General features: G+C 36.7%; 2 protein-coding genes across 2 annotated transcripts; both read left to right on the top strand.

The window, feature by feature from the left end:
• Positions 1-509: 509 nt before the first annotated feature.
• On the top strand, positions 510-14651 carry LOC137035131 (cilia- and flagella-associated protein HOATZ-like). Its single transcript, XM_067408455.1, has 6 exons — positions 510-711; positions 1801-1836; positions 1927-2000; positions 8080-8139; positions 13412-13467; positions 14496-14651. Exons 1-6 carry the CDS (start codon positions 510-512, stop codon positions 14560-14562), a joined length of 495 nt encoding a protein of 164 aa, XP_067264556.1. The 3' UTR covers positions 14563-14651.
• A 228-nt stretch (positions 14652-14879) lies between these two features.
• Positions 14880-24103, top strand: LOC137034500 (layilin-like). Its single transcript, XM_067407484.1, has 8 exons — positions 14880-15083; positions 15451-15468; positions 17969-18266; positions 18346-18503; positions 19117-19161; positions 19888-19974; positions 23570-23672; positions 23755-24103. The coding sequence occupies exons 1-8, from the start codon at positions 15008-15010 to the stop codon at positions 24101-24103; spliced, it is 1134 nt and encodes a 377-aa protein (XP_067263585.1). The 5' UTR covers positions 14880-15007.
• The last annotated feature ends 1809 nt before the right edge of the window (positions 24104-25912 follow it).

Genomic DNA, 25912 nt, shown 5'->3' with positions numbered 1-25912 from the left:
AAAAACACTATCAAGATAACAAACATAGATTACAATAATAAGAAGATTACTGTTTTTCATCTTATATTATAATTCAATTCTTACATAAACATTCTTACAACAACTATTGTCTTGTTGGGTATAATACAGATTTGCAAATTTATTCTTATTAATTTTCTTATTATTCTTAAAATTATTTTTTGCAAAATCATTGCAAATTATTTGATCACTCATACGTTTTACTCAAAACAAATTGTACATCAAGTTCTATTCTGCAATTAATAACTTGAAAACAGTATTGTCTGTTAAATTGTCTCGCCTAACTTACTGTTAAAAGAGAACGTTTTCTTTAATAGGCTATATATATTTTTTATTTTATTACTTTTAAAACTGAATATTTTGCAGCGTTGCCTGTCTTCTTTCCTTACTATAATTCACGCACTTCCGTTTAGTGAGCGTTTAGTCACCACGGCAACCGTAACACATCCTCACTTGGCTGGTTACCTATGGCTAGAACAGAAAGCTCGCTAATGCCTGAAGAACTTGACAAAGAGGTTTTAGACAGTCTTGCAGAAATCGAAAAACTGTATACAGTGTTTGATGGAGCGTCGCAAGAAGATGTGTCATATGCGAAGGTTTTCTGGAGCTCCCTTTCCTTACAGCCTCCAATAGAGTCTCGTCTCGTTTCTGCTGACATCAGGCAGCGGTTAAAAGTTGCGAAGACGCCGCACTGTAAGTGTAACGTTCAGTAAATGTATTTTATACGTGCCAATTGTCTTTAAGTGCATTGCAAACGTGTATGAATGAGATGTGAAACGCATAAAAACCTTTAATGTTGTGCTTACAGTGCTTTTTCTAATTGGACCATTAGAGGCAATGTGCTTAAAAGTAGCCTATATTTTGTCGTAAATTGAATTCAATTCCTGGAGGGCCACAGCTCTAAAGAGTTTAGCTCCAACCAGCTCCAACTCACACCTGCTTGGAAGTTTCTAGTTATCCTGAAGACCTTGATTAGATGGATCAGGTGTTTGATTAGGGTTGGAGCAAAACTGTGCAGAGCTGGGTTAAAGGAGTAGTTTCGAGTTGACAACACCAAACTACTCCAATCCGGCTTTGTTGGTACCATGATGCTGATCATCAACTTTCTCTGTGAACTCAGGCTTTGATCCTCAGTCCATAGAGCGTGTACACATGAATGAGTAACATCAGTGGCAAACAGCCAATCACGTGCCTTGCAACAAAGAGAAACTCTTATTCACTTCTCGCCAGAGAGTGATTCAAAACTCTATTGCTGAAGGTTAAGAGATTGAAGAAAATGAAGAATTTAAACTCATTTACACTGATGAAAATAAAATAAATTATCTTGCTCTATCAGTGCAAGTGAAACTTGTGTAGTTAGTTTATTTAGTTGATAATATATAGTGATAGAGACATGTAAGTTCACATGTAGTCATATTTAAAGTTTATTTACATCTTATTTATATTACATATGATCAGTATATATTAATATTCATTTAAACTAAATAATTAATAATAACTGTTAAACTAAAATCGCTTGTGTAATGTATTAATAATACTATATAATAATATATACATGAACACAGCTAAAAGTCAAGTTACTTTCATGGTACCTAAAACCCAGGATTGGCACGAACTAATCTGAAACTTACCTGGCTAGCCAGCGAATCCGGCTTCATGGTACAGGCCCCAGGAATTGAGTTTGAGACCACTGCTCTAAATATTGTTCCAAATTTGTGTTGGAGCATGAAAGGAATTTAAAATAAGATAAAGATGAATAATCTTCTGTTATTTTATTTGTAGCCACAGATGCTGCCTCAAAGCAAGAGTCATGGTCAAGTAAGTATAGTAGCCTATATTAATCATAAGTGTATTGTATTGTGTTATTATTAAATGTAATCTGTTTTGGCCTGTTTGTTTTCTTGGTAGAGAGGGATGATGAAATCCAGCAGGATGTTTATATGAAGCAAAAGCAAGAGGAGAGACAGAAATACATGGAGATGGTGAGGCCTCAGTGGCACTGCTCATGAGTTTCATGTTAACAAACCAGCTTCATTAAACTGTTTTGAATAAAAATGCTGTGTTTTATTCTGCTGAATTCTACCATACAACCCTTTTTACCCTCAGCAGAAATATACACGCATAGATAGTGATTCTATGTAAATGTATTCTATGTAAACAATATATATTGAACCCCACAAGAACAAAATCTTTTATATGAGACTAAATGTTCACTCAATTTACTATCGTCATTCCCTACACTATACCTAAACCTACCTGTCACAGGAACCTAATTTTAACTTTCTTATATATAACATTATATATAAGTATATATATAATATATATACATACAGTCATGTACAAAATTGTTGGCACCCTTGATAAATATGATCATAGATGAGTGAGAAAAATAAATCTGCATTGTTTATCCTTTTGATCTTTAATTTATAAAATTAGCAAAAATCGAACCTTTCATTGAAGGAAAATAATTGAAAGTGGGGGGGAAATAACATTATGAAATAAATGTTCTTCTTCTATAATGCTTGATGAGTTTGAAGAACACCTGACAAGAGATCAGAGATCATTCCTTCATGCAGAATCTCTCCAGATCCTTCAGATTCCCAGCTCCATGTTGGTGCTTCTTCTCTTCAGTTCACTCCACTCATTTTCTTTAGGGATCAGGTCAGAGGACTGGGATGGCCATTGCAGAAGCTTCATTTTGTGCTCAGTGACACATTTTTGTGTTGGTTTTGATGTTTGTTTTGGATCATTGTCCCGATGGATGATTCAACCACAGCCCATTATAATATTTCTAGCAGAAGCAGTCAGGTTTTGTTTTTTATCTGTTGGTATTTGATAGAATCCATGATTCCATGTATCTGAACAAGATGTCCAGGACCTCCAGCACAAAAATAGGCCCACAACATTAAAGATCCAGCAGAATATTTAACTGTGGGCATGGGGTACTTTTTATCCATGTGTGCACCAAACCCATCTGGTGGGTTTGCTGCCAAAAAGCTCTTTTTTTTAGTTTCATCTGACCATAGAAGCTGGTCCCGTTTGAAGTTCCAGTCTTGTCTGACAACTGAATATGCTGGAGATTGTTTCTGGATGAGAGCTGATTTTTCTTGAAACCCTCCCGAACAACTTTGTGGGGATGTAGGTCCTTTTCTTTTAGGCTTTCTGAGAGTCAAGACTCAACTAATCTCTGCAATTCTCAAGCTGTGATCCTTGGAGAGTCTTTGGCCACTCAAACTCTCCACTTCACATTAGGACGATTTAGACCCTTCCAGGCAGATTTGTGACATTTTTAGTTGATTGGAACTTCTTAATTATTGCCCTGATAGTGGAAATGGGGATTTTCAATGCTTTAGGTATTTTCTTACAGCCACTTTCTATTTTATGAAGCGCAACAATCTTTTTCTGCACATCAGAACTATATTCTTTGTTTTTTCTCATTGTGATGAATGATTAAGAGAATTTGGCCTTTGTGTTTCCTCATGTTTATACTCCTGTGGAACAGGAAGTCATGGCTGGACAATTTCATGTTCATGATCACCCTGGTGAGCTAAAAAAAAATGTAAATATGAATGGAAATATACTTCAGAGATATTTTACTCATAACAAATTCTAGGGGTGCCAATAATTGTGGCCAACGTGTTTTGTAAAAAAAAAAACATTTATTTCATGTGATTGTTTTCCATTTTTCACTTTCAATTCTTTTCCTTCAATGAAAGGTTAGATTTTTGCTTATTTAATGAATTAAAGATCAAAAGGATAAACAATGCAGTTTTATGTTTAGAGTCATCTTTAATCATATTTATCAAGGGTGCCAACAATTTTGTCCATGACTGTATATATATATATATATATATATATATATATATATATATATATATATATATATATAATGTTAAAATTACATTAGGTTACTGTAGGTTTAGGGATAGTGGAGGGAAAGGCCATACTATAGTGACTTTTAAGATTTTGTCAAACATTCTTATATATGATTTATAAACAAGGGTGTGTGTGTGTGTGTGTGTGTGTGTGTGTGTGTGTGTGTGTGTGTGTGTGTGTGTGTGTGTGTGTGTGTGTGTGTGTGTGTGTGTATTTGCCCAACACTAGAATAGATTGTAAAATGTAAAAATATACAGGGTAACTTGATTTCAATCAGTAAAATTAGGAATTTTTTTCTTTCTTTTTTTTCATGAAGACAGTGGCACTTGCTGTACATGTTGATAACACATGTGCTGACCATTGCACCACAGCTCCAATATGACATTTCCTTAAGGTAGTTGCAACACAGATGTGAGGGGCAGGTCCACAAGCTCAGTACACTACACATATCCACCTTATTTTTCAATGCGGAAGAAGGGTGTTTTCTGTGAATGTGTGAGACTTCCAATTTATTAGCTGCTATAGGGAAATAACAAGAAGAATATCAAAGTGTAAAACTGTTTGCACTACAAACCAGCGTGTCAAAATGACACAGTAAGCAAGACACATTAAATTTACAAATGGCCGTGCCCACTCTTACATGAAAAATAAGGTGAATATACTGTAAAAAGTCTACAGACCCCTGTTAAAAATTACAACCTTTGCAATACCACTGAAAACCAAAGTGACACATTTCGGAGAGAAAAAAAAAAGATAAAAATAAGAATCTTGGAATAGCTCTCTGCATAAGTGTGCACACCCCTGAACTAATAGAGTTGAAGCACCCTTTGGTTTTATTTCAGCACTCAGACTTTTTTCAATTTTTACATCACAAAAAAACAGCTGTTTTAACAGGGGTCTGCATGTAGTATTATTCAGTTTGTTGAAAATACACATGTGATCAGGTGTGTGGACTAGTTTCCCCCAGCTTGTCTTGATTCTCCCTTTGCTGTGATCTTTAATTCTAGACAGTGCATTGCTGCATAAAAAGCTAATGAGCCAGCCTGTGGAGGGCAGTTATAGATCTCTGATGAAAGATGATTTGAGATCAGCAGGGTTTCTAAGTGTGGATCTGGCAGGTTTTGCAGTTTTAAAGTAGTGCTCAGCACTCCGCATTAGCAGAACGAGTAGTCTATCTGAGGAGCATCACAGATAATTTAAGATAAAAACATAAAATAGAACTTTAAAAGTAGAGATTTTAATGGTGCTACAGCAAGCTTCACTATTACCAGGGCTGATACTTTAATGCTAGGAATTTGAACACACCCATAACCTTACATTTTGATGTGTACAGTAATGCATCCTTGCACCATTTATGCTGTTGAAGCACCTGATATGTTGTGCTTCGTATTACCAGGCGGTTATTATGCTGATTGATTGTACTCTTTTCTGTGCTTTCAAACAGAGGTATCCAATAAGTTTGCAGATTTAATTTAAAGGTTCCATCGCTGTCTGACTCGTGTAAATTTTCTTGCAGAGGAGTCAGTTGTAATGCTATCCAGCAGGCAGAATCCTTAAGAGCCTGCTTAGACGCTCTTAAGCCCTACATTTGTGCAGTGATGAATCTCTCCACATAGCTGCTTTCTCTCCCAACACTGCACTAACCACATCTACTAATCGGATTAGCAGGAAATCATTGGTCTTGCAGATCAATTCAACTGCGTACAAGAATAAGGAAGCATTGATTTGTCCCTTTTGGGGGGCAATGCTGGGACAAGAAACTTGTTTTGCTTTACAGACTAAGGAAACCGCACTTGCCACAGAACCTGATGAGCATTGAGTTTTTTTTTTAAACTTTGGTCATATTATGTGTAAATACAAAAACGTGAATTTGTGCAAACTGAGACATCATGCGCATGTGTATTGTGTGTTCAGTCTATAGGTGTGTAGTTTTTCTTTACAAAGTGACATCGCCAACTACTGGCCTGGCAGCATAATACAGCATTTTTAATCATTTTTGCGGATCCGTGTGAACAGGGATCATTTTGACAATGTTGTCGTCTGTCCGCGAAAAAATCAAAGTAAAAACTTTATTTGTTTTTAGTACATCATTGTTGTGTAAACGTACCCTTATTTTTTATGTCCTCCCTAATGAAAGCAGCACTCAAGCTGCCAACACAATCTCATGGCAATTCATAATATTTTTTTTTTTTTTTTTTTTTTTTTTATGTTTTGGTGAATTGGTGGCTAATTCATATGAATTCATCTCTTTCATACATTTTCATATGATCTGCTTATGTGGTAGTGTAGATGTTCATGCTTACTTTCTGTCTAAAAATCAAACGTTTTACTACAATTCACATTGTACAATTTTATACAAAACTGACAACTCGCAAAATAGTTATGTTCAACAAGAATCGGTGTGCATTAACTCCAAAATTTTGCTTAAAAAAAATGTTTTCCAGCATGATCTTAAGCTTCAGTGTAACGTCTGAGTAAGTAATTACGTGTGACTGTCTGTATAAAGGAATCATTTGTAACAACTCTACCATGTGCTGTATACTCTAGCCTTCCATATTCTATAGAAACTGGTGTTTAATGTGTTCTTCACAATTTGGTCTGTCATTCATCTCCTTGCATCTAAAGATAGCATGTGGAGCAGTTCAGTGGGCAGTGCCCTTTCTGTAATGTCTGCATTCACTCTGTGAGTAATCAACCTGGGAACCCCAAGATGGATGGCCCTCTGGAGGACAGATCCATTTTATGAGACTGCTCTTAGCTAATCAACCTTATTCCCATCACTCATCAAAGGGTTATACATTGGAGGTTTTCGTAAAATCTGGCTTTGCACTGTCATAGAAGCATTTGAGGCTGAATTAAAAAATTCTGTAACTCCTTAACTGTCACACTGTCCCGCTAGCAGAACGTTTGCAATTATATACTTAAAACAATAATATCTTAGTCTAAACCTAAAATAATATTGACAAACTATACACTATTGTCTGATTTCCAAGACAAATGACAGAGGAACAATAATTTATTGATTTGCAACAATATTTTCAGACACATAAGTCATGTTCAGACATTTATTTTCAAATAGCAATGAAAATGAAAAATCTTGTTCTTTTTGCATGTCTTTTATGTTTGTTAAAGGTTAAATTCAAACCAAATACTGCCATTCTGCCCATACTACATCTGAATAGGATGTTAGTTTCATCAATTGTATGAACATTATGGAAATAAATGGTTCAGGTCGCTCAAACCATAGGCTATATCGAAATGGAAGAGTCCTTATGTTATGTTCACTTCTAAAATAATCTACCAAGTGTCCCCTTTAAAAGGAGACCAAACGTAAGTCTGTGCTCAAGTATTCAAGATTTAAAACAATTTAAGTTGGGGTCCATTCCCCAAAAATGGGAGTGACAGTTAAGGGGTTACAGAAATATTATATATAATATATATATATATATATATATATATATATATATATATATATATATATATATATATATATATATATATATATATACACACACACACACACACACACTACTGTGCAAATGTCTTAGGCATGTCAGTATTTCCACCCACCACCCTAATAGACCTGCTACCAAATTATGAGATAATATTAAAAATTTCTTTATGGCAGTTTTTCCCCATGTATTGGTCAAAATTGTGGCAAGTGAAAATACTGAGTGGCTAGTAACTTTGGAAAACCACTAGCCACAGTGGCTGGTGAGCAATTGGAAAATTATGTTTTAGCAGATTGCAATATGACAGATGTTTACATTGGCTGATAATAATCAACAAAGACATTACATTACATTACTATAACTGACTAACCTGCCATAAAGTGACACTGGCTTGAAAAATAGTTACAGAGTACAAGCATGTAATGGATTTAATGACATTAAAGTGCAGCCAGAAACTATGGGCATTAAATCAAAATTATGAGGCTTGTTTAGTAAGTGCAGCTGTCGGCTGGAATATACTCAGACAGCTGCTGCATATTCAGCAGTGCTGTTATACTTGACACAATTACATGTATCATGATGGGCATCAATGTAGGTGTTGATAAATAACTGCAGTAACTGTTATGCAGTGTACAATGGAAGCTTCTTCTGCCACCAAGACATTGTGTGTGCATGTTTGTGTGTGTAAACATGCTTGGCAATAAATCTCATTTGTATTTCATATTTGTGTTAGGCCAAGAAACGAGACCAGATTATTGCCCTTCTGAAAAAGCAGAGGAATGAGCGAATTAAGGTAAGAATAATAAAGTGCTTGGCCCCATTAAATTAAAGCATCCCCTCAGGTCTCTGAGTTCAGTTTGTATCAGCCTTAACCTCATCTCGGGTTCCCTGCTAACACAGCCATTGCATATTTGGATGCTGCAGGACAGGGTTCCTCAGACAGCCAAGTGTTTTATTTCTCTCCCATTCATTAGAGTGCTCTCTCTCCCTTCCTCAGCACTTTTTCCCTAGAGCCTCAGCATTTCTTAGGGCATCCTCCCCTATAGAGGAGGAGAGTAAAGGAGGGGGTGGGCTTCCTCAAGACTTTGATGTCTCTCTGGGGAGCAGCCTGATGATTATGGGGTAGTGGTGCTTTATCCAGCCCCTGCTGAGTACTTTACAAACCTAGTTTGCTAATACAGTGTAAGTTGAACTAAAGTCAGTTGTTTTTAGAATGGCCATAGTCTATGTATGTACAATGGGTTGGAAAAATGAAACTGAAACACTAGCCAATAGTGTTGAAGGTTTCATGCCTATACAGTATCTCACAGAAGTGAGTACACCCCTCACATTTTTGTAAATTTTATATTTTATTATATCTTTTCATGTGACAACACTGAAGAAATGACACTTTGCTACAGTGAAAAGTAGTGAGTGTACAGCTTGTATAACAGTGTAAATTTGCTGTCCCCTCAAAATAACTCAACACACAGCCATTTATGTCTAAACCGCTGGCCACAAAAGTGAGTACACCCTTAAGTGAAAATGTCCAAATTGTTCCCAAAGTGTCAATATTTTGTGTGGCCACCATTATTTTCCAGCATTGCCTTAACCCTCTTGGGCATTGAGTTCACCAGAGCTTCACAGGTTGCCACTGGAGTCCTCTTCCACTCCTCCATGACGACATCATGGAGCTGGTGGATTTTAGAGACCTTGCGCTCCTCCACCTTCCGTTTGAGGATGCCCCACAGATGCTCAATAGGGTTTTGATACCCCCAGCTTCTTTAGCAAGGCAGTGGTCTTCTTGGAGGTGTGTTTGGGGTTGTTATCATGTTGGAATACTGCCCTGCGGCCCAGTCTCCGAAGGGAGGGGATCATGCTCTGCTTCAGTATGCCACAGTACATGTTGTCATTCATGGTTCCCTCAATGAACTGTAGCTCCCCAGTGCAGGCAGCACTCATGCAGCCCCAGACCATGACCTGGTTGCCGCCACACACGCTTCACACAATCTGAACCAAATAAGTTTATCTTGGTCTCATCAGACCACAGGACATGGTTCCAGTAATCCATGTCCTTAGTCTGCTTGTCTTCAGTAAACTCTTTGTTCTTGTGCATCATCTTTAGAAGAGGACCTTCTTCTGGGATGACAGCCATGCAGACCAATTTGATGCAGTGTGCGGCATATGGTCTGAGCACTAATAGGCTGACCCCCCACTCCTTCAACCTCTGCAGCAATGCTGGCAGCACTCATACGTCTATTTCCCAAACACAACCTCTGGATATGACGCTGAACATGTGCACTGAACTTCTTTGATCGACCATGGCGAGGCCTGTTCTGAGTGGAACCTGTCCTGTTAAACCGCTGTATGGTCTTGGCCACCATGCTGCAGCTCAGTTTCAGGGTCTTGGTAATCTTCTTATAGCCTACGCCATCTTTATGTAGAGCAACAGTTCTTTTTTTCAGATCCTCAGAGAGTTCTTTGCCATGAGGGGCCATGTTGTACTTCCAGTGACAAGTATGAGAGAGTGATAACACCTAATTTAACACACCTGCCCATTCACACCTGAGACCTTGTAACACTAACGAGTCACATGACACCGGGGAGAGAAAATGGCTAATTGGGCCCAATTTGGACATTTTCACTTTGGGGTGTACTCACTTCTGTAAGATACTGTATATGCATAGCCTAGTGGCCAATTAGTCAGAGTGTGAAGCAGCAGAGCGATGGTATAGTACATAAAATATTGCAATCCACACAAAATAATGGGCAACATATCAGAGTTCAAAAGAGGACAAATTGTTGCTGCATGTCTTGCTGGCTCATCTGTGACCAGGACAGCAAGTGTTTGTGGTGTATGAAGAGTGATGGTATCCAGGGCAATGTTTGCATACCACCACGTTGGACAAACCACATTCAACCGGAGTAACTGTCGACACAAGGGGAAGCTGTCTGAAAGGGATGTCTACTGTAGGTTCTAACCCAAATTGTATCCAAAAAATAAATAAAACCACAGCTGCCCAAATCACTGCAGAATTAAATGTGCAGCTCGACAGCTTCTGTTTCCACCAAAACTGTTCGTCGAGAGCTCCACAGAATAAATATTCATGGTTGGGCTGCTATAGCCAAACCTTCGGCCACTCATGCCAATGCAAAATGTTGGTTTCATTAGTGCCAACAGGGCAAATCTTAGGCTGTGGACAATGTGAAGCATATATTGTTCTCCCATGAGTCCACCGTCACTGTCTTTCCCACATCCATGGGAGTTACGGTGTGGAGAAGCCCCAAAGAGGCTTAACACCCAGAATGTTGTGTGCCCAGAGTGAAGCACAGGGGTGGATTAGTGATGGTTGGGCTGCATATCATGGCATTCTCTACTGTGCTCGATGGGTGTGTCACTGCTAAGGACTACCGAATCATTCTGGAGGACCATTTGCACCTAATGATTCAAACATTGTACTCTAAAGGCGATGCCGTTTATCAGCATGATAAAGCACCAATACAAACAGCAAGACTTGTGACAGAACAGTTTGATTAACTTGAAAGTGAAGTTGAACATCTCCCATGACCTGCACAATCACCAGATCTAAATACTTTGGAGACACTTTGGGGTATTTTGAGCAAGTAAGAAAACGTTCTCCTCCACCAGCATCACATAGCATATACTGCTTGCCGACCAGATTCTATTCACCAGACCACATCACCATCTACCTGTGTTAATGAGCTAAAGGCCTAGCTAAATTCCAATTTTTTGAGCAAAACAGAAACTTTAATTACTGGCCCCCCATCACAAACAAAAAATATAGTTAATGTTCCCAGTTTCAACCTTGATGCTACAACTCTGCTATTGTCAGAAATGTAGGCATTACTCTGGATCCTTCACTGACTCTGGATGTTTAAATTAGTAAACTTTCCAAAGATGCATTTTTCCAGCTTCGCCATTTAGCTCAACTTCGTTCTTATTGTTCCCCAAAAGATGCTGAATCATTTGTGCATACTTTTTTTACATCACGCCTCGACTACTGTAATGCTCTTTTTGCCTGATTATCATTGCACTCTATCTCTTGTTTACAATGTAACATGATTAAAATAAAATGAAGGAATAAGACAGGGTCAGCTTTGACTGAGACTGGTTTTTATTTCCAATAAACAATAATCCAAAACAGAACATAAATCTGCGCTATTTGCGCTGTCAAACTCAGTCCTTTGAAATCAAATGTCCCGCTGACACAGGTGTTTGTCATTTGTACTTGACCCTCTTATACTCACCACTTGTCTACTGACTGTCCAGTCACAGACCTCACTGAACCACGCCCCCTTGCCACACAATACATCCAAAACTCTGCTGCACCCTAATGCTGCGTTCCAGGCAACCCGTAACATTTGTTTTTCCAACCTTCTACCCGTGAAAGTGCACTGGAACAGCACTCAAACCCGTGACTTCCCACCCGTGAACTCGTACTAGATCGATGTACTCCCAGTTACGGGTTCTGACGTCACATAGCCCGCAAAACAACAATGGCAGCCCCTACGGATGCGGTGTTTAAGCAAGTGCATGGTAAAATAACGTAGAATAAAAGGAATAACAGCTTCTCTTGCCTTATGTGCCATTTTCCTCCTCTGTTTCCCTCAAATAAGCAAGGAGTAAGCACCTTTGGCGATATAAATAATTGTTAATGAGCATAAGCCCCGTACAGTCCGCCATGCTGGTTTGTTTACATTTATGCAGTTTGGCATGACTTTCTTGGAATGCTACAAAGTCGTGAGTCATGATTTGAAGTTGTGACTTACGGGTTCAAAAACCTGCCTGGAACGCAGCATAACCCACACTAAATGATCTGCTCATATTTCCCTCATCTTATTTAACCTCCATTGGCTACCTGTGTCATCTCGCTTTACTTTTGAAATTCTTCTGCTTACCTTTAAATCACTCAATGGCCTTGCTCCTCCTTATCTCTCTGATCTACTGTCTCCTTACATTCCACCTTGACCACTTAGATTTTCACGGAGTGAACTTCTTACTCTTCCTAGATTTCATCCATCTTAAATGGGCGGCAGGTCCTTTTCCATCATTGCACCCAAAATTATGGAACTCTCTACCACTGGCACTATAAGGACAATAACCTCACTCTCTGTATTTAAATCGCAACTCAAAACCTTCTTGTTTACCCAATACTATCAGTCATAACATGTTCTTAGACACTATCCTAATCCTATACAACCAGCTGTAATTCTCTGAGTATTTTTGTTCTGTATATTTGTTGCATCTACTATTCTTTGTTTGTTACTTATTGACACTATCCTTTTTCTGTTGTTACTTAATACTATGTTATGTATCTCTGTTTTCTATATGTAATTGTACCATGATATGCAACTGCAATCATTTCTATCTCTGGACTGGGCAAATGTCTACTGTACACTTAACTGATTAATTGATTATATGAAATGACTGTTTATGATTATGTGAATCAACTGTCTATTATGTTACTGCTTTTGTAACGTGTCTTTGAGCTTGGGAAAGGCGCTATATAAATTAAACATTATTATTATTATTATTATCATTATTAATAATAATAATATTCCCTGGCCACTGTTCTGGAAGAGGAATGGCTCTTAACTTTCTAACTTGAAAACTATACATTATACATCTAAAACTGAGATTGGTAACATCACATCCCAGTCCCCCAAAATGAATGAACATTACTACTAGTACTGTTCATTAAGACTTTTATTCAGCAATGATGAATTAAATAGATCAAAACCGATAATTTTTTTATTGTATTTTTTTGATCAAACAAACGTTGACATCAGGGGGACAACATTTTGGTCTCTGTGAGGAAAAAAGTTTATAAATCATATTAAATTATTATAATATATATATATATATATATATATATATATATATATATATATATATATATATATATATATATATATATATATATAATTTTTTTTTTTTTTTTTTTAAATATAAAAACGTGTTCAATGTTTTCTGGAGACTCATCAAGTGTGTGTGAGTATCATTTCGAAGTGCCTTGTTTTTAATGTCATCCAGAATTAATACAGGTTTGCTGTATATTCAACAGAAGGAGATGATTTCCTACCAACACAAACAAAGAAAAGGCAACCCAGTAGAAAAAAGGTATACCTCTAAAAAATGTTATCTTTTCTCTGTCAGAGATTAACATACTGAACCTGATTATAATTTCATCTAGCAAATTATTTTTCACTGTATCTATCACTGTAACATCGGGATACCAGCACAATAAACATTTTATAATTAAAGGTGATTGTGCAGTGCAATGTATTACTGCATTCAATAGAGTAATCGTGTGCTTAATAGTAATTTACTGCTGCGGACAGCATACGAGGAGCTGTTTCACTGCTGCTGATGCTGCTGCTGTAGATCACATCCAATTATAAAAGAGAAACCACATAGGGCCTCACCCCCAAGAATTATTTAAACATGTAAACTGGTAAGGGGGAAAATGGTATTGTCAGCTTGAGAGACAGAGGGGAATTACTGACAGTTTCGAACATTTTCATTATTATATGGATTCTTAGCCTACTAAAATTGATTTCCAGACCCAGTGATGAAGGGTTATTGGAAAACCAACTTAAGCTTATATTGAGGCTTAGATATTGATCTGAAATCTGTCTGATCTTTTCTACTCTGCTCTGTAGACAGCACAAACCGACATTGATTACCTGTCCTATTATCCAAAACAATTCCTTTTCTGATAAATACATCATTGCAAAATCCTTTACTTAATGTCATGTAGGAAGACTTTCATTAGCCTGTGTGGCAGATTGGAAGTTAAATGTGCAGCATGACAATAATAATGCTGAGATGAACTTGTTTGCTGCATCAATGCATTAGATATTTTGTATAAAATAATATCAAATAATGTTTTAATATAATAAACTAAGGTTACATTTTATTTTAAAGCATGCTACAGTGTAATTATACATTTAATTACTGAGTAATATTAATTAACAACATGTACTTTAGGGTGAGGAATAGGGTTTGTTTTAGGGTCAGTTTGTAATTATGCATAATGTTTTACTATAGTAAGTGCATTTAACATGCAAGGGCACTGTAAAATAAAGTGTTGCCTAAACCAATTTCAGTTTTGAAAAACTTGAAATCATTTGTGTGTTTTTTTTAAGATTGGCTCCAAAGACACTTTCATCACCAGCGGATGAGGACCAGAAAGAAGTTCAGAAGCTCCAATAAACATATTGATGAAAATAAACACTAGTCCATGGACAACATAATGTGTCTTTTTACCATAGTAGACAAAATGTTCAACAAGTTTATTTAAAATGCACCTGGAGCATATGTGTAGGCTATATCATATAAAATGTTTTGTTTAGGCTACTTGTAAACTGTTATGTAATTTGTTCATATCTATACAAATAAAAGCCCACGGAGTGTTGGTTACTGTCAGTTGATGACGTGTTATGATCGTCTGTGTGTGTGTTCGTTCAGTCACGCGCCCTCGTCTCACTGTGAACCGCCTCTCTGGATGTTCACAAAGATTTCAGCGGATAACGGAACAGGTGATTAGTTTTCTACTGTATGAAGCCGTGTTGGATGCTTATTTTTTATTTTATTGGAATTCCATCGCTTTTGTGAAATTACTTTTAATACCCATGGAAGTTCGATCAAAGGTGATAAAATGGATCTGATGAGAAAATGTGGCTGCGTGTTGCTTTTATTCAGCGTCTCCGCGTGCGCGTCAAAGCTTTTGGGCGGTGAGTTACACATTAAAGAACGAAAATGTTGCCTATTTTTAAATATTAAAGTCAATATGTAATATTTGGAGGAAACGCTTGATAAATTGAATAAGTAACAATTTGAGATATTACTTAGTATGTGCCATTTTACAACCTTTAGAAAAATAGAAACTGTTTTATATTTTAAAAGGCTTGTCATGAACTTTGTTTTTGTTGTTTTCGCTCACTTAACTATCAGACTCGTTCGTTTCCTGTTTAATTCATTTTAATTAGATGCTTGAATATAGGGAGTGAGTGACTTCTTTAGATGATGCTTTAACAGTGGCTGTTTTCTCTGTTCACCACTTGTAAACCCGATGTGTTGTCCATTCTCCCTGCGGCGCAGACATTTACGAGCCCAGAGGTATGTTCTGCCGCAGACACTAATGGCTTTCTCTAAATTAAATGATAGCTCCATCTCAGCTCATTTCTGTATATTTATATGCCATCCATAGAGCGAGATGTAATCATAACAGAAACATAATTATATTTCATTTTTATTTTTAGCCATGGAAAAGGTACTTGTACTTTATCTGGAAAAAAAAAAAATCTTAGTTTCAATCGAGCAATTCGATCTGCTACAGGATGTTAAGGTTTTAATGAAAGGGATTTATTTATTTTTATTCTTTCTTTTCCTTTTTTACATTGGGAATCTAATGAAACTAATGAAAATGCTTTTAGAAAAATAACCAAACACGTAGCCTAACTGAAAATGTGTGTTCTGGTGAAAAAAAAGCCATTTTGACATCTGCCTGACATTTTGTACAGACAGTGCACTCGGAGTACAGTCTCACTTTTCAGTGCTTCAAAATGTGGCTTGTTTTTCTTTATTGTTATTATAAATTAAATCAAGTGACACAAACAGTTTTTATATAGCCTACTTTTCTATAATTATGTAAATAAAACAGGAAGCCAATGTAACATGTAAAGATATTAATCAAAATATCATAATTCTATTCTTTTTAAAAAATGATTTACACCTAGCCGAAGGTTTTGCTGTTGTAACTTTAAAAAAAAGCATTACACCATGGGTTTGCCCCTGTGGCTTCATGTACAGTAGCCTAAATCTTTACATGAGTACAGTAATGTACATCTCTTAAGGTTTAGATTAACATAAAAGTATTGCATGTACTTTCTGAGATATGGTGTGCATCTCAATCAGCTCCCTAAACTTCCTAGGTTGTGAATCATATATGGTGTACATGAATTCAGGCACTGATATCTTTCCGACATTATTTTTTAATGCTATTTAAAGTACATTATGATACTTTGCTTGTTACATATACATGCAACATTTCAGCCATAAATAAATTATAAATGTTATGTTTAATTACTGCTTAGCAATGTATGTTTGTGCTGAAATATAATTAAATAAAGGTTTGTATTTTAAAAAACATCTATCACAGACATTATGTGTGCACTGTAAACCCTAATGCTCAAAATACTTAATTCGTTTCAGTAGGACAAACTTAAATTAAACAAATTAGTTCAGTTAAATTAACAGTTATGAGTATTTAAAACTTTCTTTTACTTTTGAGTTCACAGCACTGACATATTTCAAGTAAACTAAATTGTTTTAGTTGCAGCAGATTTCTAATTCCCAGCATGCTTTGCATCAGACTGTCTAAATGTTGAAATAAAGTGTTATTTTGTGTGTTTTTGCATAAGATTAACATAGGGAGACATAAGTTAGTGTTTAATGTTGTGTTATGTTGGGATTGACAGGGGGTTCTGTTATGTTAGTTTTGTAGGGTTACCATTCTAGTGAAGAGTAGACCGTGTGGTTAGGTTGAGGATGAGCTGCAAAACTTTTAAGACCACATATACTGTATGTTGTTTGATTATATACATGCAAGTATATATTGATAGTCTCTTTGATAATTATAATAGCATGTGTTTTTTGCTAACTAACATTTAACCAAGAATTGAATGTGATGTTTATGTAAATTAACTATATGTACTTGAGTAGGGCGAGGCTGAGAACTGTGGGAGTGAAAGAATGCCAGTGATGTGATTGTTAATGAGAGACACCTGTGCACCACATTAGCATTGCTCCACTTCCATGGCTCTCGGCCCCGCCCCACTTGTCACAAAAAAATTAAGTTCAACTAACTTAAAAAAAATAAGTTAGTTAACTTAAATGTTTTGAGGTAATAAGTTTCCTCAAATGTTTTGAGTATTCTGAACTTATTGAGTTTTACAGTGTGGTAAGTTGTCTCACGTGATTTGTTTTGCACTTTAAGAACTATAAGAGCATCAATGCTCCCTGGTTTTCACAGTGAATTGTGGGACTTTTTAGGGAGCAAACGTTTGAGTGCACTGGTTGGATTTTGCAAATGAGACAGCCTTCAAAATGGCCAACTCCCTGATCAGGGCCTTGACTACTGAACTAGGGAGCTGACTGTTTTTGTTTAATTTTCTAAATAAAAAATTGTTTATCTTAAAGGGATGGTTCACCCAATAATGAAAATTGTCATAATTTACTCACCCTCAACCTGTATGGATTTCTTTCTTCTGCTAAACACAACAGAAGATATTTTGAAGAATGTTACATAACAGTTGATGGACCCCAATGATTTCCATAGGTTTTTTTGTTTGTTTGTTTGTTTGTTTTTTCATACAATGGAAGTCAATGGGGCCCATCAACTGTTTGGTTATTAACATTCTTCAAAATATCTTCTGTTGTGTTCAGCAGAAGAAAGAAATTCATGCAGGAACAACTTGAGGGTGAGTAAATGATGATAGAATTAGCATTTTTGGGTCAACTATCCCTTTAAGTGTTCTAAATAAAAGTACACAGGATGAATCAATATATTTAAATATATTTACATTCCTTTTCTAAAATCTATAATGTGTCTCTCAAGGCCAACAGATATGCAAGCGTGGCACTGAGAAGCCTTGCTATAAAATCGCCTACTTTCAGGACAGCCGACGTAAACTCAACTTTGAAGATGCGAGTCGAGCCTGCAGGAGTGATGGTGGAGACCTTCTCAGCATTGAGTCAAAGACTGAGCAAAAACTGATTGAAAATTTCATTGATGAACTGAAAGCATCGGATGGAGACTTTTGGATCGGGCTTCGTAGGGATCAAGAATATGAGGAGTTAAATGGAGACTGCCCATCTCAATACTACTGGCTGGATGGAAGCCAAGCAACCTTCAGGTGTGACGAGAGCTGCATTTGATGGTTTTCTTACACGTTCCCTATAGGTCCTTTTTGCTCATTGTTTTGTGTGTGACAGGAATTGGCACTGGGATGAGCCTTCTTGTGGGTTTGAGGTGTGTGTAGTGATGTATCATCAGCCCTCTGCTCCTCCGGGTCAGGGTGGTCCTTACATGTTTCAGTGGAATGACGACAATTGCGAAACCAAAAACAACTTTATCTGCAAGTACACCAAAGGTTGGGGAGTATTTTATTCAATTTTTTCAATTGGGCGTATTTTATTCAATTGATTTCTCAGTCAATTAATTTTACTAATGATATTGCTCATAGAGTACTTCGGTTTGGTGATTTGAACAGACACCTAACACTAAGCATTAAACTTGCACGTAACTCATCCAGAACTGTTTATGCTACAGACATGAATGACACACTGAATACAGTGCAGCTTTGTAAAGAGAGACATGCTATTGTCCAAAACAAACAGGCTTATGATTTCCATCTGGTGAACAATAAGAAAACGTAAAAATCCCATTCGCTTACACTGAAGAGGAGTCCACATATCTGGAGAACAGAATATCCTAGATGTCCTTTGTCCTATTTACCATTCTTCAGAAAATGTAGAAATGTATTTTAAAGTTAATATTCGTAGCATTATTTTCAGATCTAGTAGCAATTTTTGATTAGAGCTAGAACAAGAAGAACTGTGCGTTTCCCAAAAGCATCATTAGCCAACTATGGTCGCAAGTTTCGTTAAACTCTGTTGGTAGCAACAGAACTTGTGACAATAGTTGCTTTGGGAAACTTACCCCTGTTCAGTATGTGATAACATGGTCATCATGTGATGTTTCAGATAAACCTCCAGCACCAGTCCCTGCAGAAAATGAAACATTTAAAGGTAAGCTTGAGATATTTATTAAAAATGTATTAATTTGTATATTAATATAGAGCTTCTGCATAATTAGTACAATTTATTTATTTATTTATTTATTTATTTTTCTAAAATAAAGATGGCTGATGTAGTGGTTATCAACCAGTAGGGGGCCTCAATAAGTCTTAACATTATTTAAATTTAGTTATGTTAACATACCCTTGTGAAAAAGAACTCCTCTTAATTGTATCAAATATCACTTGTTGTGTACTTCAAATTTTAAGAGTATATTTTAAAACAAAACTAATTGTAGATTTACATTACATTCGGTATGCAGTTAAAGGAATAGTTCACCCAAAAATGAAAATTCTGCCATCAATTATTCACCCTCAAGTTGTTCCAAACCTTTATACATTTCTTTGTTCTGCTGAACACAAAGGAATATATTTTGAAAAATGTTTGTAACCAAACAGTTGTGGGGCACCATTGACTTGCATAGTATGGGGAAAAAAATACATATCAGCTTAGATAGGAATTATGTTGTCAATACAAAGAGGGACCTTGGAGTCAAAAAGTTTAAGAACCACTGGCCTAAATGTTGGATGGATTGATTTTAATACACCATTTGTGAAATATGAGAAAGTCTGCAATTATTGGTTTATTTGTATGTTTGTTCTTTGTTTTTAACTTTTTTTCTGCTTAATGTGTCTAACACCAGATAATAAACAAAAACCTAATTATCGTAAATTACAGATGCTCTTCCGACACCCAGAATACCCAGAGACCCTTCTGTCACAGAGAAGGATGATGGCATGAGGGTGGTCGTATCTCAACCTCCAGGTGAATCTTTTTCTCACAGACATGGTTGAAGATGTAGATACCTAAATACAGTGGGTCCAAAAGACTGGGATTTTTTCAGTTAAACATGGTATAAACATAGTTGTATGGTTTCGAAAGTCAAATATGGTCAATGAAAGTTCAGATATACTTGCATGAGGCACAAGAACTTTGGTTTGTTTTTGCTCATCAAGACTCCGTGTTTATGAGTGTGATATTGCGCTTATACAACAGTTCGACGGCACGCAGTGTGTAAATAAATAAGAAGAACAACGGAGTGTCTTTAAAACCTTCTTTTGTGCAGCACTACTTCCTTGCCACGGATTCAAATCTCAAGTTGACAGTTGGACCAAGCCTCCGTTACTAATTCTAAAACGTCACTTTAGAACTAGTAACGAAGGAACGTTGAGTTGCTTCATTGAAACTCATTGCATTTTGTACAGTATTAGAGAGAGAGAGAGAGAGAGAGATCGCCTAAGAGTAGGCTATTACCTGTCTGATATATTGCATAACATTCATTCTTCAAGTCGACGTCCATACTATTATATCCATTATAAAAATCCGAATGTCCTGAGGAAAGCGATCTTGTATTTGTCATTTGTCCATTTGACCACAGCGCTAAAACAACTTGCTTTGCAAAAGTTCCTTTCAATTTAAAAGTCTCTTGTGCCTCACTGACTCATTCACCTGTAAAGTTTTGCCGCCGTGTAATGGCGTATTAATGTAACTTTCATTCAATCCATATCATGCACTAATTGACATATTTATATAAAATAATATTTATTGAACAACAAATAAACACAATTGTTCAGTCAAACATAAAGCACTACTGTGCCCGTGACGGTTGTCAAGTGTGCCGTGGATAATTACTAAAATGGCAAAAAAATAAATAAATAAATAAATAAATGCTACACCTTGTAGCCTATCTATTTCCTAATTTTTGTTTTAATATTTAAAAAAAACAAAAAACAATGATAGGCTATAGGTCACCCTTTACGCTTGTATGTGGGTTTTTACAAATATTTAACAAATGGAAAGGATGCAATGCAAAGGTAAATAAAGATCTGATGTTTGAAAAAAAATTGTAAAGCGTTTTCTTTACTCAAAACAACACTATGTCTATAAAGGGTATGTATTTAAATGGAGCAAGAAGAGGAAGTGAAGAGTCTTCGTCTGATATGTCCCGTCTAGTTGTAGTCAATATGCTATATGCTATATAAATGACAAGGTAATTATTATCAAATTAAACATAGCACAATTTGACTTGCTCTGGAACAAATAATAGATTAATAAGACCAAAGATTGCCCATTCTATGTACTCAAATTGAATTATGTCTCGTGTTTAACCACTATAAGAGCCAGCGGTAAGTCCCTGAAGCACTGGCCGAGATTAAGCTGTTCTCGGCGCGTGCACAAGCACTGAACGGCCACTGACGCTCTGGAGCTCGCATCTCCGAAACCGTCAAAACAAATTGTAAAATAGGCTCTATTATTAAATATAAGTCACATAATTCAGGTCTAAACAACTACATTCTCACCTAAAAAACTATTAAAACTACAGTTCGTGGTACGACAAGTAGTATTTGTAAAAATTACGGTTGATTTAATCGGCCGCCATGATGGTCATTTCAAGCGGAGTGATACAAACGGACGGTGAAAAGGCAGTAGGAGTGCTGTTATCACTGAAATATCGCACGGCTATCAGCCAATCAGATTCGAGAACCAGACAGAACTGTTGTATAAATATATATATACACAAACCCGATTCCAAAAAACACTGTACAAATTAAATAAAAACAGAATGCAATGATGTGGAAGTTTCAAATTTCAATATTTTATTCAGAATACAACATAAATGACATATCAAATGTTTAAACTGAGAAAATGTATCATTTTAAGGGAAAAATAAGTCAATTTTTAAATTTCATGGCATCAACACATCTCAAAAAAGTTGGGACAAGGCCATGTTTACCACTGTGTGGCATCCCCTCTTCTTTTTATTACAGTCTGCAAACGTCTGGGGACTGAGGAGACAAGTTGCTCAAGTTTAGGAATAGGAATGTTGTCCCATTCTTTTCTAATACAGGCTTCTAGTTGCTCAACTGTCTTAGGTCTTCTTTGTCGCATCTTCCTCTTTATGATACGCCAAATGTTTTCTATGGGTGAAAGATCTGGACTGCAGGCTGGCCTCTTCAGTACCCGGATCCTTCTTCTACGCAGCCATGATGTTGTAATTGATGCAGTATGTGGTCTGACATTGTCATGTTGGAAAATGCAAGATCTTCCCTGAAAGAGATGACGTCTGGATGGGAGCATATGTTGTTCTAGAACTTGGATATACCTTTCAGCATTGACGATGCCTTTCCAGATGTGTAAGCTGCCCATGCCACACGCACCCATGCAACCCCATACAATCAGAGATGCAGGCTTCTGAACTGAGCGCTGATAACAACTTGGGTTGTCCTTGTCCTCTTTAGTCCGGATTACATGGCGTCCCAGTTTTCTAAAAAGAACTTCACATTTTCATTCGTCTGACCACAGAACAGTTTTTCCAATTTGCACCAATCCATTTTAAATGAGCCTTGGCCCAAAGAAAATGCCTGTGTTTCTGGATCATGTTTAGATATGGCTTCTTTTTTGACCTATAGAGATTTAGCCGGCAACTGCGAATGGCACGTTGGATTGTGTTCACCAACAATGTATTCCTGAGCCCATGTTGTGATTTCCATTACAGTAACATTCCTGTATGTCATGCAGTGCCGTCTAAGGGCCCGAAGATCATGGGCATCCAGTATGGTTTTCCGACCTTGACCCTTACGCACAGAGATTGTTCCAGATTCTCTGAATCTTTGGATGATATTATGCACTGTAGATGATGATAACTTCAAACTCTTTGCAATTTTTCTTTGAGAAACTCCTTTCTGATATTGCTCCACTATTTTTCAGCGCAGCATTGGGGGAATTGGTGATCTTGACTTCTGAGAGACACTGCCACTCTGAGAGGCTCTTTTTATACCCAATCATGTTGCCAGTTGACCTAATAAGTTGCAAATTGGTCCTCCAGCTGTTCCTTATATGCACATTTGACTTTTCCGTCCTCTTATTGCTACCTGTTCCAACTTTTTTGGAATGTGTAGCTCTCATGAAATCCAAAATGAGCCAATATTTGGCATGACATTTCAAAATGTCTCACTTTCAACATTTGATATGTTATCTATGTTCTATTGTGAATAAAATAAGTTTATGAGATTTGTAAATTATTGCATTCCTTTTTTATTCACAATTTGTACCGTGTCCCAACTTTTTTTGGAATTGGGTTTGTATATATATACACACACACACACACACACTGTAACTTCTAAATCATTTCCTTTAACCCTAAAACACAGCGCAATGAAATGCAAAATTCTAAATACAGGTAAAACACCTATAAAAAATAAATACTGAAAATTATGTTAAATGAATACAGTACATTGTACCTTATTTTTACAGATTTTTTGAGTGATAGCATAAGAGGAGACTTCTCTCTTGAATAGTAGTGTATATAGGCTGTATACTTTTCATATTAACCAATATCCTGTTGTTGCATGTCTTTCAGACAATGCTCTCAATATCGCTTACATTGTGCTGCCAACCATACCACTTCTACTGCTGCTGATTGTGACAACGGGAGTTTTCTGCTTTAAGCTGTTCACAAAGAGGTGCGTTGTTTCACCACTCACTACACTGATGAAAGCCATTTTAAATTTGATAGCAAATAACATAATCTATACATGCAGGAAGAAAAGAACAGACTGAAACCCCTCCAAAGGATCCAGGATACTGGGCCGCTGGAGAAAGATGCAACAGCCCGAGCCCTGACGTCTATAACGTCATCCGAAGGCAGCATGAATCAGACCTGGCCGGCACACGGCCTGACATCAAGAACACTTCCTTCCTGGGTTCTTCTCCAGACACTCCACCTGGAGATTATGACAACCTGGCAGGCAGGGACACTGAAAGTGGTTTTGTGACACTGGCCAGCACTGAGAGCGGCTTTGTGACCAACGATATGTATGACACGCTTCAAGGCCGTGGAAGTGGGAGATACTACAGAGACCAAGGATGGATGGATGAGTTATATGGCTACTGATATAAAAGATGACATTAGCATTTAACACTGTATTCTCTTGTTAAGAATGATAATAGCTGCTGATGTCTTTCCCAAGTATTTCCTTTGTGCCAGATATCCAATATTATCGACATTCAAGTATTTTAACGTAAGAATGAGTGTGGTCATTTGTAACTTGAATGTGCAGGGCTTCCGGTGTCATTCGCTTCCAGTAATTTCACCTCTACAAAAACTTCAAGTTTGCTTTTCACAATACACTTTTTTTTTCAAAACAGCTTTATAGAAAGTGCTTGTTTCAGTGTTGCTATTTAGAAAGTTTTCTGTTATCAGCCAGAGATGAGTGTATCAGTATGGCAATATATACAGCTATAAAATAGACTACATGTGGTTTGTTAAAGGGTTAGTTCATCCAAAAATGAAAATAATGTCATTAATTTCTCACCCTCATGTCGTTCCACACCCGTAAGACCTTCGTTCATCTTTGGAACACAAATTAAGATATTTTGATTAAATCCGATGGCTCAGTGAGAACTCTATAGACAATGCCATTGTAAATCTCAAGGTCCATAAAGGTACTAAAAACATATTTAAAACAGTTCATTTGAGTTCAGTGGTTCTACTTCAATATTATAAAGCGAAGAAAATACTTTTCGTGCGCCAAAAAAAACTTTTCAACAATATAGTGATGGGCCGATTTCAAAACACTGCTTCGGAGCTTTACGAATCGAATCACGGGATTCGCTTTTTTGGCACACACAGTAACGTTATTCTCGTCGAGTTACAATGGCATTGCTGTCTATAGAGGCCTCACTGACCCATCGGATTTAATCAAAATATCTTAATTTGTGTTCCAAAGGTGAAAGAAGGTCTTACGGGTGGAGATCGACATGAGGGTGAGTAATAAATGACATTATTTTCATTTTTGGGTGAACTAACCCTTTAACATCATGTATCCAGTTAAATGTGTTAGTCTAAAACTTGTGCTCGTAATGATTACAATATAAGGATAATAATACGATATACGGATAATGTTTTATAGTTATCATATAATCATAAACACATGGTTTGTAGCTCAAACAGTTTTACCGTTTACTGCACTTTGTTATTTATCCAGTTAACCGGAAGTCTCGTACATTTAAAAAAATATCCTACTTCCACGTTGCAAAAAAATGGATAGGTAATCAAATCAGGTTTTGCGCTAGAGCTCAAAAGGAGCTTGGATATGTGTGGACTCACTGGACTGTGTCAGTATCATGTTTTAAATTTCCAAAATGTATTGAATGAATGAGATAAACGAATTCACAGAAATCTGCAGATTTAGGCTAGGCTAAAAGTTTCAGTGCAAGAACATCTGAAGTTTACGGGTCATGATTATCAGACGTACAGTACTGTGCAAAAGTCTTAGGCACGTCAGTATTTTCACCCCCCAAAAAAGGTTTTAAGCCAGTTATTTATAACTTTTGCTGTAGCGTGTCAATGGGAAATATCTGTTCACATTTCCAAACATTCATTTTGCCATTAATTGTAATAATCCAGTGAGATTTTTGAATACACAATAAGACTGATAACAGCTGGTGCTCCACATGGAGATCAGAGGTCACCATCATCAAATCCGTCTGTGATTACATGAAGAAACATATGAAACTGAGACAAACCAAATCCAGAAGAACTGTGGCCATGTCTCCAAGATATTTTAAGAAACCTCACTGGATTATTACAATTAATGAAATGTTGAAATGTGAACGGATATTTTTCTATTGACACACTACAGCAAAAGATATAAATAACTGGCTTAAAACCTTTTATGGGGGTGAAAATACTGACGTGCCT

Source organism: Chanodichthys erythropterus, chromosome 13 (genome assembly GCF_024489055.1).
Source record: "Chanodichthys erythropterus isolate Z2021 chromosome 13, ASM2448905v1, whole genome shotgun sequence".
Lineage (NCBI taxonomy): Eukaryota > Metazoa > Chordata > Actinopteri > Cypriniformes > Xenocyprididae > Chanodichthys > Chanodichthys erythropterus.
Note: the sequence above shows the minus strand (reverse complement) of the source record. Positions and strands in the feature narration are given on the sequence as shown.